Below are 16,468 nucleotides of genomic sequence, written 5' to 3' on the forward strand. Positions count from 1 at the left end.
CTGCCTCTTTAAGTGCTGTCAGGATATGATTATCTCTGAAATATATGAAGTAGAAGAATACATTTTTCTCCTTGTAGAAATCTCCTTGTATAAAGGCATGTCACCTTTGCCTGGACATAATGCTTTGATTATATTATCCTCCCCCACCTCTGATGTTTCTTTCCATTTCTCCCAGCTGAAGTTCACAGCTCCTGGAAATTCTGCAAATGCTGAACGCCAAGTGATTATTACTCAGAAACTGGAAGCAGACACAAACCTTGAGTTCATATTCGAATACTATCCCTTGCTAGCTGTGTCAACTAAACAAGTCACTAACTTCTCTAAATTGATTTATAAATTCATTTTTAAAGTCTGTTTCCTTATCTGTAATAGGTGGATTTTGATAGCTACTACCTCAGAGTTGCTGTGAGGATTAATGGCACATAGTAAGTGCTCAAAACATTTCAGTAGTTACTGTCTTTTTTTCTCTTTGCGCAGCCTTCTCTATTAGGTATGGTATAAAGTAAGTTAAAACACAATTTGCTTACCTTAAAAAAAGCTCTGCTGGCTCCAAGGGTCCATAAGGAACTGTCACACTGAAGAAAAGTCTGTAGTTAAGGCAGAGAAAGATGTGTCTAGTATGGAGTGTGATTTTATATGTATCTATATGTTTTGTATATAAATGTGTATATGGATGTTTGTGTTTAATATCTGTATCTATAAAGTATACACATTACATTAGGGGGTGGGGTAGGGAGAAGTGTTTAGTTGCAGTCATCCCAAGAAACACCATAATTGGGAGGCAAGATGAATAAAAAAATTTTTTTACAATATGTATGTGTTCCTTTGTAACCTATATGCCAACTTTTTATAAATCCACTAATGTACTGAGAAAACTCATTTAAGGAACCCTATTTATAATTATATTTTTTAAAGCAAAGCTTCTTTAGAAATTCCTTTCTAGGTTGTCTCGCTGGTTCAGTTGGCGGAGCATGCAACTCTTGATCTCAGGGTTGTGAGTTCAAGCCCCATGTTGGGTGTAGAGATTACTTAAAAATAAAATCTTAGGGGCGCCTGGGTGGCGCAGTCGGTTAAGCGTCCGACTTCAACCAGGTCACGATCTCGCGGTCCGTGAGTTCGAGCCCCGCGTCGGGCTCTGGGCTGATGGCTCAGAGCCTGGAGCCTGTTTCCAATTCTGTGTCTCCCTCTCTCTCTGCCCCTCCCCCATTCATGCTCTGTCTCTCTCTGTCCTAAAAATAAATAAACGTTGAAAAAAAATAAAATTAAAAAAAAAAAATCTTAAAAAAATACAAAGGAAAAAAAAAGAAACTCCTTTCTTTTTTGGGAACTGTAGTTTTTTTTAAGATTATAGTTAAAAGGCTGTTCTCTTCCTGGCAGTGTTTCCTAAGAGAAGTGCCAGTTTTCCAGGGGAGAAATATTATGCATGTTAGTCTTAGTTCAAATTCAAAGTGATAGTTCAAGTGAAAGAGACCTAATCTTTGGGTTTTTTTTGTTTTGTTTTGTTTTTTTTAATGTTTATTTATTTTGAGACAGAGCATGAACGGGGGAGGGTCAGAGAGAGAGGGAGACACAGAATCTGAAACAGGCTCCAGGCTCTGAGCAGTCAGCACAGAGCCCGACGCGGGGCTCGAACTCTCGGACTGCAAGATCATGACCTGAGCCGAAGTCGGACGCTTAACCGACTGAGCCACCCAGGTGCTCCCTAACCTTTGTTTTAATACATGGGTATATTAAGGCAGTTACTCCAAGGGTTAGATTTTTTTTCTTTATTATGTTGAATTACTGTTTGGAGAAGTCTTTCTGGAAAGAGGAAGTAGATCTTACATTCTAATCTGTTATTTTTAAAGTTTATTTTTACAAATAGACAATATATGTGCTGTGTAAATAGTACAAAATTCCAAACAAGCAGAGTATAAACATCAACAAGTGAATTGTCCTGTTACTGTAACCACCCAGCTGCTGTCCTGAAGTCAGTCTTTTTTCTCTGTCTACTTTAGAGTTGGTGTGACTAGCTTAAGTTTCCTTTAGAGTGGGAGAAATGTGGCTTAACGACCAGAAGACTACTCAGTCCCTACAGGCCCACCGTAGTATGTTTCTGAAATCATAACAGCCTGTGAAGATTAGGAGTTGAGAGTGGAAAGACAGAACAGAGGAACTTGGAGACGTTTTAGAGGAACTGTGGCATTTTGTTATTGGGGATGCATTTTTCTCTAGTTGGCCATTGGCTCAGTGACTGTTCGGCAGTAATCTCTTTTCTCAATGCAGGCCTTTCTAAATGTAATCCTATAATCTGGTCTCTCTGGATCTTTTAATGAGATTTACTTTTCCCTATTTCCTTTTTTGTTTTAATGTGATAATGAGTGGAAATTGCCTTATTTTGCCACCAGAACATACACTTCATTAGCCGCATTATGCACTTGGTTTAATTTCCAATTGCCTATGATAATGACAGGGGAATTCTAATTGTTCGTTCTGTTCAGCATCCTTCTGTTCTCTTTCCTCCATTGCTTTTTTTGATTCCCTAAATTCTGACCTTTTCTTTTTCTACATTTCCTATTAACAGACTTTATATTTAACATGTAATTTTTCTAACTTCAAAAGGATTTAATAGCAAAAATGGTAAATTGTGGTAGGACATCTTATCTTGGACAGCTGGTAACCAAGATTGGGCATGTGTTGTCAGTAACAATTTGAAAACAGGCATTTGGTCTTCTGATATGACATTTTGATCCTTTATAATATAATGTCAATCCAAGTGTAGAATACATGGGAAATCTCTTTTCCCTGCATGTACAGCACCTGAGATGATGGAGAGGATTAGTATTTCACTCTTCATGCCTTTTGTTTTTCCCTAAATCCCATGCTTGATGATAGCAGACAAAAATTAAGTCAGAAAAGAACTTCATACCTGCTACCATGTGGTATGTGGGCTAGACAATTCTTCCTGATTTGTCTTAATAGCAGTAAAATCATATCATATCCATAATCATACTTACAAGTGAGCCTTTGATTTTTCATCTTGGAATTTTGTAATCACTAAATTATAGCTGAAGAGGATTCCATTCATGGCATCATACCTTTTATGTAATTATGAATGTTGTCAGACTTACGTTATGTGATTAAAAAATCATGTTGTCTAGACATTTATATTCTAGGATAAATGCTGGGATAGCCCGCAAACTACTCAGATAAGGTGGATGGTAAAATCAGTAGCTGAGGGGCATAGTTCAGCGTCCGACTCTTGATCTCGGCTCAAGACATGATCTCACGGTTCGTGGGTTTGAGCCCCGCATCGGCCTCTGCACTGATGGCATGGAGCCTGCTTGGGATTCTGTCTCTCCGCCTCTCCCCTTTTTCTTGCTGGCAAAAGGATACAACTCTTAGTTTCTTAAGCTTTTAACAAGGGACTTCAGTGAGAACTAAGAATGAGTTGACGTTTGAACAATTTTAATATATATGACTGAAGCTGCTATCTCTTATCTCATTGATACTTAGAGAATATTTGGATTCAGTCTTTACCTTGCTTGTTTTTAGTAACACCTGGGAGCCTCACTGAAAAATGGGGTTTAGGGGTGCCTGGCTGGCTCTGTTGGTAGAGCATGCAACTTTTGATCTCAGGATTGTGAGTTTGAGCCCCACGTTGGCCATACAGATTACTTTTAAAAAATGTGGTTTTAGGAGCGCCTGGGTGTCTACATCAGTTGAGCATCCCACTTTGGCTCAGGTCATGATCTCGTGTTTCTTGAATTTGAGCCCTACATCGGGCTCTCTGCTGACAGCTCAGAGCCTGGAGCCTGCTTCAGATTCTGTGTGTCCCTCTGTCTATTCCCTTCACCTGTTTGCATTCTCTTTCTCTCTCAAAAATAAACAAACATTAAAAAAAAAATTTTTTTTTAAAGTGTGGTTTTAAATTCACTTATATAGGGCCATAGTATAGTTTCTTGTGTGTTTTTATTTTTGTGTGTTTTTGCAATTTTTGAAATACTTTATTCACTGGCTGTAGACTTCTTAGTTATATCAGGAATAATCTGTAATTTTGATAAAGGTTCACTTTTTCTTGAAACTAGTATGGATTCCCAGATCTGTAAGTCAGGATACAAGTGTACTTTCTTATATTTGGTAACAATTTTTCATATGTCATACTGCCTGAAAAGGTTACATTTGAGGCACCATATTTCTTTGAGTCTGAGATGGCATTGATTATAAGATGTGCTATTTTTTGTATTACCTAGAAAGAAATGTATTTCCTATTAAACTAACATGCTTTTGGTTATTAAATGCATCTTAGTTTCAGAGATGTTGATGTGAAAAACTGTGCAACTTAGTCTTGAAGAGTTATGGTAATAGTACCACCTTAAATTTGCATAAGGCTTTATAGAAAGCACATATGTATATCATATATCATCTGATTGAGCCTCAAACTAAAACTAATCTGTGAGGTGGATTAAATTATCCCCAATTTTCAGATGAGGAACATCTCCAGACATGATCAATAGTGAACTAGGGTTTCAAGCTCATAATTTCTTACTCTGAGACTCATGATATGATTGACAGTATCACCTCCCCACTCCCCCTTACATGCATACCCATACAGCTCTATAATTAGCCTAGATTTTTCTGTCCGTTGCCTGCCTAATGTACATGTTTTGTGTTTAAACTTCATTGATCTTATAACTGTTCATATGTCTTGATTGTATTGATAGTGTTGAATACTATTGAAATTGTTAATGTTCTTTTTTTTTTTTTTTTTTTTCACCGTTTATTTATTTTTGGGACAGAGAGAGACAGAGCATGAACGGGGGAGGGGCAGAGAGAGAGGGAGACACAGAATCAGAAACAGGCTCCAGGCTCCGAGCCATCAGCCCAGAGCCCGACGCGGGGCTCGAACTCACGGACCGCGAGATCGTGACCTGGCTGAAGTCGGACGCTTAACCGACTGCGCCACCCAGGCGCCCCTGAAATTGTTAATGTTCTAACAGTAAATCATGTGTGACTTGTGTGACTGTCTGCTAATACGTGAATTGTTTTAATTCTGGGTTCCTGACCACTAAGAAGCTCTATATACCATCATTGGTGGTGTAATATGTTTTGAAAGCAGTCTATCTGTTTCTAGCTGACTGGGTAAAATGTTCAGGAATGGTTATGAGTTGAGATCTATGAAGTGGTCCAGAGAAGATTATTTATATATAATTGTACTGTTCTTGGTAAATCAAGGTCATGTCTGTTTCTTTCCCAGGTGGTGGCTAATGCTGTAGCAGCATTATCTGAAATCAGTGAATCTCACCCAAACAGCAACCTACTCGATCTGAACCCACAGAACATTAATAAGCTGCTGACAGCCCTGAATGAATGCACTGAATGGGGCCAGATTTTCATCTTGGACTGCCTTTCTAATTACAACCCTAAAGATGACCGGGAAGCTCAGAGGTCAGTCTGTTTTCTTGGATAGTATCTGGGAGACTTGCCTGCTTGAATAAGTTCTGTCTATATTAGAATAAGGGTCTCTTATGTTGGCAGAGATCAGTGGCTTGTGGGGCAGATACTGCTATCCTCATGGTATTTTGTCACTGGATTTAGGAACATTGTAGGTGGTGGAGTGAACCATGCACAAATAACTCTTCCTAAGGGATGTGTATTTTTCTTTTATTTAAAAAAATTTTTCTTTGAATGTTTATTTTTTGAGAGACAGAGACAGAGTGTGAGCAGGGGAGGGGCAGAGATAGAGAGGGATTCACAGAATCTGAAGCAGGCTCCAGGCTCTGAGCTGTCAGCACAGAGGCTGGCATGGGGCTCGAACCCACAAGCTGTGAGATCATGACCTGAGCTGAAGTCAGACGCTTAACTGACTGAGCCACCCAGGTGCCCCGAGATGTGTATTTTCCATTTCTTGTTTGAATACTGTAGTTACCCTCTGCTGAAATCTCCCTCATCGTGGTTCCACATCTCCCATACAGCAGTTTCTGGCCATTTGGTACACAAAGGTTTTTGAGTGTCTCTCACCATAGTGACAAACTTTTCATTTTATGAGATACATAGTAAGTGGCTGGATACTAGTTACTAAGCTGAACTATACCTATCATTCAGTAATAGAGAAAATGTATTCAAGTCTGCAAAATATGTGATGTCTTCCATTAGATACAGAAATCACGTCAGTCTGAATTTAGAGAAGATTTTGGAAGGTGCACTTGGATTGTTGTGCTCAGCCCTTTACCAAGTTCACTGTTGTAAATTTTCTTTGACTATCACAAATTGACTACTAAATTTCGTATGCACCTACACACAGTTTACAGGATTGGCATTATCACCAATTTTTATTGAGTGTTTTGTGCATATAGGCACTATAGTAGGTAAAGTACTTCTGAAGAAATGGTGGCTCTTTGACATATTTTAATTATGTAGATAAGAACCTTCCTTGCCTGGATGAATCTCAAGCTACCATAATGTAAGTGCTCTTCACTTGTCTGGGAAATTGTTCCCTCTGGACCTGACTAAAACTCACCCTGATCGTTTCTTTCCATCCTCTAAAGTACAAGTATCTTATGGAAAGAACTTCATGTAAAATTTTATTTTTTGTTGATCATTGACATCTCACACTTCTTGTTCATTCACTTAGCAAGTATTTATTGAGGCTATGATGCCTGCCAGGCATTGTTATAGGCGCTGAGGATACACTGTCACCAGAATCGTAGCCCTCGTGGAACATTTATCCTGAGAGATGGTGCAGAAGTATATATTATATTATATTATATTATATTATATTATATTATATTATATTATATATTATAATTATATATTATAATTATATATTATAACATATTATAATTATATATTATAATTACATTATAATATAATAATCATTATATTATATTATATTATATATTATTATATATTATATTATATATTATAATTACATATAATATATAATATAATATAATATAATATAATATAATATAATATAATTAATATATAAATCAGAGCCTGATAAGTACTAATGAGAAAGATAAAGTAGGGAGGAGATCTAAAAAAATGCTGGGCATTTGCGGATGAGGAATTGTGTTTTATCAAAGGGTGGTCAAGAAAGGCCTTGCTGAGAAGGTGGCTTTTGTGTAAAGACCCAAGAGCTGAGGGAGGTCAGAGAGTCAGCCAATTAGATATAGGAGGAAGGGAGAGGATCCCAACTTAATTACCTTGAATCCTTAACTGCATATAATCAGCTCACCTCTCATGTTGACCAAGAACTATCAAAATTAGGTTAATTTCTGAAGAACCCTCAACAGATAATTAAATACTCAAGATTTAGTGAAGCCTTTAAGCATAGGTAGCAGGGGCTAGGAGAATGGGAGAAAGGTATGGGAGAATATTGCAGTGGTGTTCTGTAACTTACAAACTTTTTCAGAGATTTCCTTAATCATGAAGGCAAGGAGTTGAGTAGTTTTCCTGGTTAACTCCCTTCCTTCTGCATCATATAATGACACCTTCAGTCACAGATGGCTGGCATCTCTCACTATGAAGTAACTCTTAAAACTTAATTTGACATCCTATAAGTTGAGGAGAAATAGTCTGTGAGGCAGGAAGCCCTTATGGAATATGGGGAGACCGACGACCATAAAACAGGAAGGTAAGTGGTGTGAGCCTCAAGTATTTTGGGTATTGCTTAGTTTCCTTGCAGTTTGAGCATCCCTTATTGCTGGTTTCCTGAGGTCTTCTGATGTCTCTGTTCTGCCTGTAGTTTGCTGCAGTATAGGATCCCAGTTCTGTTTATACATAGAGCTTTGACTTTCCTGATTCTCTAGTTTCTCTTGATACTGGGGCTGTGGTACTCTGACACATTACATCATGGACTGGATTGAACAAAGAAATTTTAATTCAAGGTATTAATTTTCCTTTTTTCCCCTCAGCATCTGTGAGCGTGTGACTCCCCGGCTATCTCATGCCAACTCGGCAGTGGTGCTTTCAGCAGTAAAAGTCCTGATGAAGTTTCTGGAGTTGTTACCCAAGGACTCTGATTACTACAATATGCTGCTGAAGAAGTTGGCCCCTCCGCTTGTCACTTTGCTGTCTGGGGAGCCAGAGGTGCAGTACGTCGCCCTGAGGAATATCAATCTAATTGTCCAGAAAAGGTTGGGAAACCAAGAATTGGTGATTAAAGTGTTTGTGATTTTGAATTAAGCTCAATAATATCAATATTAGAGTGTTAAGTTTTATTGATTTTTATTTTTAAAAAGTGTTTATTTTTATTTTTTTAAAGATCACACTTTTTAAAAAATTTTTTTTAACGTTTATTTATTTTTGAGACAGAGACAGAGTATGAATGGGGGAGGATCAGAGAGAGAGGGAGACACAGAATCTGAAACAGGCTCCAGGCTCTGAGCTGTCAGCACAGAGCCCGATGCGGGGCTCGAGCTCATGAGCAGTGAGATCATGACCTGAGCTGAAGTCGGACGCTTAACCGACCGAGCCACCCAGGCACCCCTATTTATTTATTTTTGAGAGAGAGTATGTGTGCGGGGGGGGGGAGGGGGGGGCAGAGAGAAAGGGAGAGAGAGAATCCCAAGCAGGCTCCACGCTGTCAACTCAGCCCAGCACAGGGCTTGATCCCATGAACCGTGAGGTCACGACCTGATCCGATATCAAGAGTCGTATGTCAACTGATTGAGCCACCCAGGCGCCCCTAAGTTGTTGCTGCTGCTGTTGTTGTTTTAATGTTTGTTTATTTTTGATAGAGCACAAACGGGGCAGGGAGGGGCAGAGAGAGAGAGAGAGATGGAGACAGAATCTGAGGCAAGCTCCAGGCTCTGAGCTGTCAGCGCAGAGCCGGATATGGGCCTCAAACCCACAAACTGTGACATCATGACCTGGGCCAAAGTTGGATGCTTAACCAGCTGAGCCACCCAGGCACCCCTCCTCCCCCCCACTAAGTTCTTTTTAATGTATGGAAATGAAAATGTTGAATGGCAAGCAGCTTGTCCAGGGTGAGGAGGCTAATAGTTGTTTTTGGAGTGTCCCTGTGATAAATACATAGTGCTGCTCTCCAGTGTAGTTTGTTTTCTGAAGGGCCTCTTAATAGTATACCAGCTTGTGCCTGCTTCATACAGTTCAGGCTGTAGTTTAGAGCCAGATTGTTCTTCCAGCAGTTCTTAGCAGTATGTACCCTAATCCTTAAAAAATTTCTACCAAAAGGGGAACTGGTGAGAGGGATGTACAGGAAGTTTGTGAGGTTTTGGGGATGGGGAGGAGTGAATAGAGAGCAGAGAGACACAGATTAGATATTAATATAGACTTAAAAGGACATGTCAATATATGCCTCGCCTTCCTTATCTTGTGTTTCTGTGTACCGCAGGCCTGAAATCTTGAAGCAGGAAATCAAAGTCTTCTTTGTGAAGTACAATGATCCCATCTATGTTAAACTAGAGAAATTGGACATCATGATTCGTTTGGCATCCCAAGCCAACATTGCTCAGGTCAGACGTAAAGCAGACTCAGGTTTATAAATCACGTAGATCTTAAGGTCTGGCCTTCAGAAAAAGCAAGGCCATGAAATTGCTTTTTGAGAATCCTTAATGATTTTCTACTTCCTGGATTTTTAACAGGTTCTGGCAGAATTAAAGGAATATGCCACAGAGGTGGATGTTGACTTTGTTCGCAAAGCTGTGCGGGCCATTGGGCGGTGTGCCATCAAAGTGGAGGCAAGTGTCTAGTGTAGTTGTGATCACATTACAGGATTCGGAGTGTTCTCTTCACTCCTTTCTTTAAAATGGGTTTCTTGGGGCGCCTGGGTGGCGCAGTCGGTTAAGCGTCCGACTTCAGCCAGGTCACGATCTCGCGGTCCGGGAGTTCGAGCCCCGCGTCGGGCTCTGGGCTGATGGCTCGGAGCCTGGAGCCTGTTTCCGATTCTGTGTCTCCCTCTCTCTCTGCCCCTCCCCCGTTCATGCTCTGTCTCTCTCTGTCCCAAAAATAAATAAACGTTGAAAAAAAAAATTAAAAAAAAAAAAAAAAATGGGTTTCTTAAGTTTATTAAAATAATAAAGCACATAGGTAAAATTCCCAGAGGGAATCATTTTTATCTCTTTGTAGTTTCAGTTATTTTGACTACTCCCATGTTTCTAAATAATATGCTAATGGTATTTATTGATTTACCAGTTATACACATTATCTGTTAACTTTGTGCTGTAAGTACCATTCTTCATGTACCCCACCGTTCCTACTTGAACCATCCTATTCTCCAATACTTATTTCATGAGGTTTTTTGCTCCTGTATTGATTATCTTTGTAAATTGAGATAATATGCCTTCATTTGTTTTTCTGTTGACTAAAAGTTAGAAAACTCACCGTGCATATTATGACCAAATATTTAGGGCCAGTAGAATACAAATGATTGTATTTTCTTTCCTGTAGAGACTTTTATTTTTTCTGGAGTTTCTATAATGGCCTTTCTTTTTTTCTTGCATTATATGTCTTCATTGCATCCCTATCTTCTTCCATCCAAACTTTTCAAGCATAGTATCAAATGTGTGTAAGCCTTTTTTTGTCCTAATCCCTTGTCTCTTCAGTCCTCTGTCCTCTCACTTGCCCCAGTCTGGCTTACTGCTTTTTTGGCCTTTGCACAGCCATCATTCCATATAGCTTCTCTTCATAGCTCCTTGTTGTTATTCGTCTTCTTTAATAGCATTCCTTTTTGTGTGATTGCCGTAGCTTCTTGAGTCTCTGACAATATGAATTACAGTGTTTTGTTTCTGCAGTTTAAATTTAATTGTCTGGAGTATTGTATGGTGACCGTTGCAGGTCTATATATAATTTTTTAATTGAGGTGTATACCATGCTTATAGTAATTTACAGCCCATTTAAATTGTTTAAGAATGAGATAACAGAAAAGATCATTAGGACTTCTGTGAGCACAGGCAGGGCTGCTGACCAACAGGTTTCTGCTTTAGGGCAGGGAGTTGATTTTTACTTGGAAGTCCTCTGAAAGAGCCTCTCTGTGACCCGAGAGGGGGGATTGATTTTTAGCTTGGTTGCAGCCTTCCAGTAGGTGTTAATGGGCTATAGCTTATATTGCTCTCCATATTGTCCTCCCGTTTGTTTTTCATCATTCAGGAATTTGTTGAAATTAATGAAAACGTCTGTTTGCTATGATGTAGTGGATTCAGAACTCCGTATTTGTTCTTGCTACTTGACTCTATGCAGTTCTGCTTAGAGTCAGAGGATTGGACCATCTGATTTCTCAAGGATACTAAAATAATTTGCACAGTATGTCCAGTGCTTCGTGGGAACAGAAGGAAACAGATGCTGTGTCAGAGAAGCATCTATGAAAGCCACGTTCCTAATTATTAGCCTTCCTTTTATTAAGACAGTGCTGCTTTGTGCAGTTACCATTGATAAATCATTTAACCAGAAGTTAATTACTTCTGGTTCTGATCGCTTAGTTCAGATATTTAATACACTCTGTTACTCCACTGAGAAATAGGAAGTCTATTTATTGGATCTTGATATATCTCTTTTGTCACCATTCTTCACATTCTTTTCTTACTGAAGTATAACCACCCACTTACTATTAGATAATTTTCGGAGATTTTGGTAGCATTAAGAGTCATTTTGTGCTTTTCATTGCCAGTCTGTCATCACCTGTTCACTTCTTTTGCAAAGCTCTAGAGTCATACAAAATTATCTCTCATTCCAAAGTTAAAAGAGATTTTCTATCACTGAAATTACTAGAAAGTGTTCTCCATCTGTATTCCTAGAGGCTGTCAATGCCATGTATTGTGACTAATGGGAAAGTAGTCCGTAGTCTGGAAGGGATAAACTTCTGATGGCTTTCACTTCTTCCTTTGACTTGGGATGCCGGGGTAGGAATACGAGAGCATGTGAGGAATGAACTTTGGAAACGTAAGATCAGCCTTCTAGCAAGTGCTCTCTTATCTCAGGTTGCCTGGATTTGCTGGAGCACTTTTTCTAGACCTGATTCGGTCACGAAGGTTATCGGTTGGAAAGAGGTGCCTAGCCCAAACACACTTATTAGGGCCAGAGAAGAAATGATGGTCTGTTTCTAATAAAGCATTCACGGGAAGGGGGAAGAACCAGTGAGGGAATTATAATAGACTTTCTGTATAGCCTCTGAACCAAGCTGCTGCTTGCATTCAAGAATGCTGCTGCATTCTCTCAGGGCCTCTTACCTTTTTTAATGTGTAGTTGGTTTCAGAGATATGACAAATGAAAAATAAATGAATATTAGTTTAATGCTAAGCTGCGAGAGAAGGGCCTACCTAGCAAGTTTAGGGTGTCTTTAAGAGTTTGAGTTGTATTTTTATAACTGTAAAGATAAGTGTTTCTATGTTGCTGTAAGTATTCTGAAGTGAAAAAATATGTATAATTTTGTTAAGTTGGTTAGGTTAAAGATTAAGCAGTAAGCTGCTCAGTCAATAAATAGCATTAGAAAGGCAGTCCAGTAGTACTGTTTTTTTCCATAACTTTTGCCTATCTTTTGCCTGATTTTTTAGTAGATTTTACTTCACTCCTCCCCCAGCTTTATTGGGGTGTGATTGACAAAGTTATATGTATTTACAGGGTATACCTGTTTCTTCAAGGAAGAGATAAACCCCTGGTCTTTCTTAGTCAATTGATTTTATTTGTTTCAGAGAGATTAAGGCACTGAGTTCTCACTTCCCAGTGTTCTGTTCTGTGGTGTTTACTACAGATCAGGGTAAGATACTGATATGTATCTCATCCCTTAATTTAAAAACAAATTATTTTTCCTGCTAGGAAAACCATATGTGTTTGCTACATAAAATTATAGAAGCTAATTTAAATGAAAATAAAACACTGTTTTCTCCTACCCCTGTTCTACCCTCCCAGAGATGATATGGACATGATTTTAAATCTTTGTCTATATAGTCTTTCATACACCAGTGTACTTTTTACAAAAATGAGATGATTCTAAAAATGCTATTTACTTTTGTGGTCTGCCTTTTTTATTGAATTAGGCATGGACATTTTTCTGTGTTATTAGCATTTTATATCCTTTTTAGTGGATTATAGACATGATGTGTGATTGCTTCTAATTTATTTAGCCTTTCTCTTATTGTAAGACCTTAAAGTTCCTGCTCTTTTTCCAAATAATGACATAAAGAGGACCTTATAACCAAGTTTCTGATCTCTAGTGGAGGTGAACATTGTTTCATTTATTAGCCATTTGGAATCACTTGTTCATGTCCTGTGCACCTTTTTCCAATGAGTTATCTTTTCCACAATGATTTTTTAAAAATCTCTTATAATTAAAGATATTAATCCTTCACTTTGTAGCAGTTGTTTTCCCAATTTGTTTTCCTTTTGATTTCATTTGAAGTTGCGATTCACAGAAGTTTACGTTTCCTTGTTTAGTGAGTTCTGTTTTGTTGTCAGGGGTTCTTTAGTGGTACACCTAGAAGATTGTGCTTCACCTCAAACTTCTATAAAACCCACTGTTATTTTCTACTTTTATGGCAAAGATTTTATTTTTTACATTTAACAATATTTTCAATAATTAAAACAGAAAGAATTTTGGTGAAAAATATGAGGGTGAGGATCAAACACCAGACCAAACCATCTTTTCCTTACTGGTAGGAAATGTTGTCTTATACTAAATTTTATAAGTGTATATTCTGTATTTCTCTGTTTCTGGACTTTTTTTATCTGAACAGTGATTGGATGTTTAATCTTGTTCTTCTGCCATACTGCTTTAATGGTAGGTGTTTTGTGTTTTCCTCTTTAATCAAAAGCAATATGGTTGAGATGACAATTTGCTCAAAAATTACTGTTCCAGAGGCACCTGGGTGGCTCAGTCAGTTAAGTGTCCAACTTTGGCTTAGGTCATGATCTTACAGTTTGTGGATTTGAGCCCCGCGTTGGGCTCTGTGCTGATGGTTCAGGGCCTGGAGCCTGCTTCATATTCTGTGTCTCCCTCTCTCTCTGTTCCTCCGCCACTCTCTCTCTCTCTCTCTCTCTCTCAGAAATAAAGATTAAAAATAAATTACTGTTCCAGACTTAAATATTTCTCAGGTATTGATGCATCATGGGAAATAACCTTTTGTCTTTATTATAATAATGATACAAAGGGCTCACTAAATGTTAACTTCATATCAAACTCTGTGTTAAACACTTCATTTATGTTATTTATGATAATTTAAAAAATTTTTAATGTTTATTTTTGAGAGAGAGAGAGAGAGAGAGAGAGCGAGCATGAGTGGTGGAGGATCGGAGAGAGAGGGAGACACAGAATCTGAAGCAGGCCCCAGGCTCCGAGCTGTCAGCACAGATCCCGACTCAGGGATCGAACCCATGAACCGTGAGATCATGACCTGAGCCGAAGTCAGACACTTAACCAACTGAGCCACCCAGGCGCCCCAATGTTATTTATGATAATTTAGAACTTACAGCAGTCTATATCCTACATACTCTATAATTTATCACAACTTATATGTGATAAATTTTTCTAATTTTGCTGTTGCAGTAACCACACAGGAATTACTGGCTGAAAAGGAATAAAATAGAATCCAAAAATGGAAAAAATACATAAAAGATGGCAGAATCATTTCATGGTGCAACAGAATCATCATATAGCCTCAAGATGCAGTTTTGTTTTTATTAAATTGCTTGGAGTGGTTTAACTTCGTACCTTTAAAAGATTATATTCCAAAGTTTTCAGGCATACACTAAAGTGAAATTGATTAATGAGCTGTCGTGTACACATCATCCATTTTGAACAAGTATCAACATGTTGCTGTTTTTATCTTCTCCCTTACTCTTCAAGGGAATGAAGTGCTATTGTATTTTTTTTTTTTTTTCAACGTTTATCTATTTTTGGGACAGAGAGAGACAGAGCATGAACGGGGGAGGGGCAGAGAGAGAGGGAGACACAGAATCGGAAACAGGCTCCAGGCTCTGAGCCATCAGCCCAGAGCCCGACGCGGGGCTCGAACTCACGGACCGCGAGATCGTGACCTGGCCGAAGTCGGACGCTTAACCGACTGCGCCACCCAGGCGCCCTGTATTTTTGTTTTTTAAGTAGGCTTCACGCCCAGCACAGAGCCCAACCTTGAACTCACAACCCTGAGATCATGACCTGAGCTGAGATCAAGAGTCAGACACCTGGGGGCACCTGGGTGGCTCAGTCGGTTAAGCGTCCGACTTGGGCTCAGGTCATGATATTGTGGTTCGTGGGTTTGAGCTCTGCGTCAGGCTCTGTGTTGACAGCTCGGAACCTGGAGCCTGCTTCAGACCCTGTCTTCCTCCCCCTGTGCTCCTCCCCCTCTCATGCTCTGTTTCTCTCTCTCAAAAATAAACAAACATTAAAAAAAATAATAATAATAATAAAATAGGCCCCTAACCAACTGAGCCACTCAGGTGCCCCAGTGCTACTGTATTTTTTTTTTTAATTTTTTTATTCTTTCTTTATTTTTGAGAGAGAGACAGATTGCGAGTGGAGGAGGAACCGAGAGAGAGGGAGACACAGAATCCAAAGCGGGATCCAGGCTCTGAGCTGTCAGCACAGAGCCCACCATGGGGCTGAGTCCCAAAGATCAGGAAGCTGAGCCAAAGTCGGATGCCCAACCGACTGAGCCACCCAGGTGCCCCAAGTGCTATTGTATTTTAATGCAGATCCCAGATATGATCTTACAAAAGTAGTCCAATGTGTATATCTAATAGAGTATGTCCTTAAAAAAATACATTGTCATGATACCATTACTATACCCAACAACTAACAATAATTCTTTATCTCATTGAATACCCAGAACATGTTCAATTTTCCCTAGTTGTCTTTTTATAGTTGGCTTATTCAAATCAAAATCTAAAGAAGATTCACATGTTACATTTGGTTACTATGTTTCTTAAGTCTTACTTCCTTGAGGTGCCATGTATTGAAGTGATTATATCATTAGGTTTATACAGTTTTCCAGAGTCTGGATTTTGCTGGTGTAGTTTAGTGATGTTGTTTATCTCATTCTGTCATCCCCTGTAAATAATTAAATCTAGAGGGTTAGTAATGTTCATATTCAGTGCATCTTATCAAGAGGCATCTAATGGAGTGACCCATCAGAGTGCATCATGAGATATGATAAATTAGGCTTTGATTTTTAGGGTCTCTTGTCCGAAACCTTTCCCTTTTTATTTTTATTTTTATTTTTTTTTAAATTTTTTTTCAACGTTTTTTATTTATTTTTGGGACAGAGAGAGACAGAGCATGAACGGGGGAGGGGCAGAGAGAGAGGGAGACACAGAATCAGAAACAGGCTCCAGGCTCTGAGCCATCAGCCCAGAGCCTGACGCGGGGCTCGAACTCCCGGACCGCGAGATCGTGACCTGGCTGAAGTCGGACGCTTAACCGACTGCGCCACCCAGGCGCCCCAACCTTTCCCTTTTTAAAAACTATGACCTAGGGATGCCTGGGTGGCTCAGCAGGTTAAGCATCCAACTTCGGCTCAGGTCATGATCTCAT

At 39.1% G+C, this 16,468-nt stretch overlaps 1 protein-coding gene across 4 annotated transcripts in view; it reads left to right on the plus strand.

Moving 5' to 3' along the window:
- AP2B1 (adaptor related protein complex 2 subunit beta 1) overlaps positions 1 to 16,468 on the plus strand; it is a 129,562-nt gene that overhangs the window by 30,439 nt on the left and 82,655 nt on the right. For all 4 annotated transcript variants that reach the window (XM_025918282.2, XM_086686663.1, XM_086686662.1 and 1 more), the window contains 4 exons: positions 5,237 to 5,427; positions 7,899 to 8,120; positions 9,341 to 9,461; positions 9,591 to 9,686. In XM_025918282.2, coding sequence (XP_025774067.1) covers positions 5,237 to 5,427; positions 7,899 to 8,120; positions 9,341 to 9,461; positions 9,591 to 9,686 — 630 coding nt within the window. The remainder of the gene's footprint in view (positions 1 to 5,236; positions 5,428 to 7,898; positions 8,121 to 9,340; positions 9,462 to 9,590; positions 9,687 to 16,468) is intronic.

The sequence above is a fragment of the Puma concolor genome, chromosome E1 (assembly GCF_028749965.1).
Source record: "Puma concolor isolate L17-30 chromosome E1, mPumCon1.1.hap2, whole genome shotgun sequence".
Taxonomy (NCBI): Eukaryota; Metazoa; Chordata; class Mammalia; order Carnivora; family Felidae; genus Puma; species Puma concolor.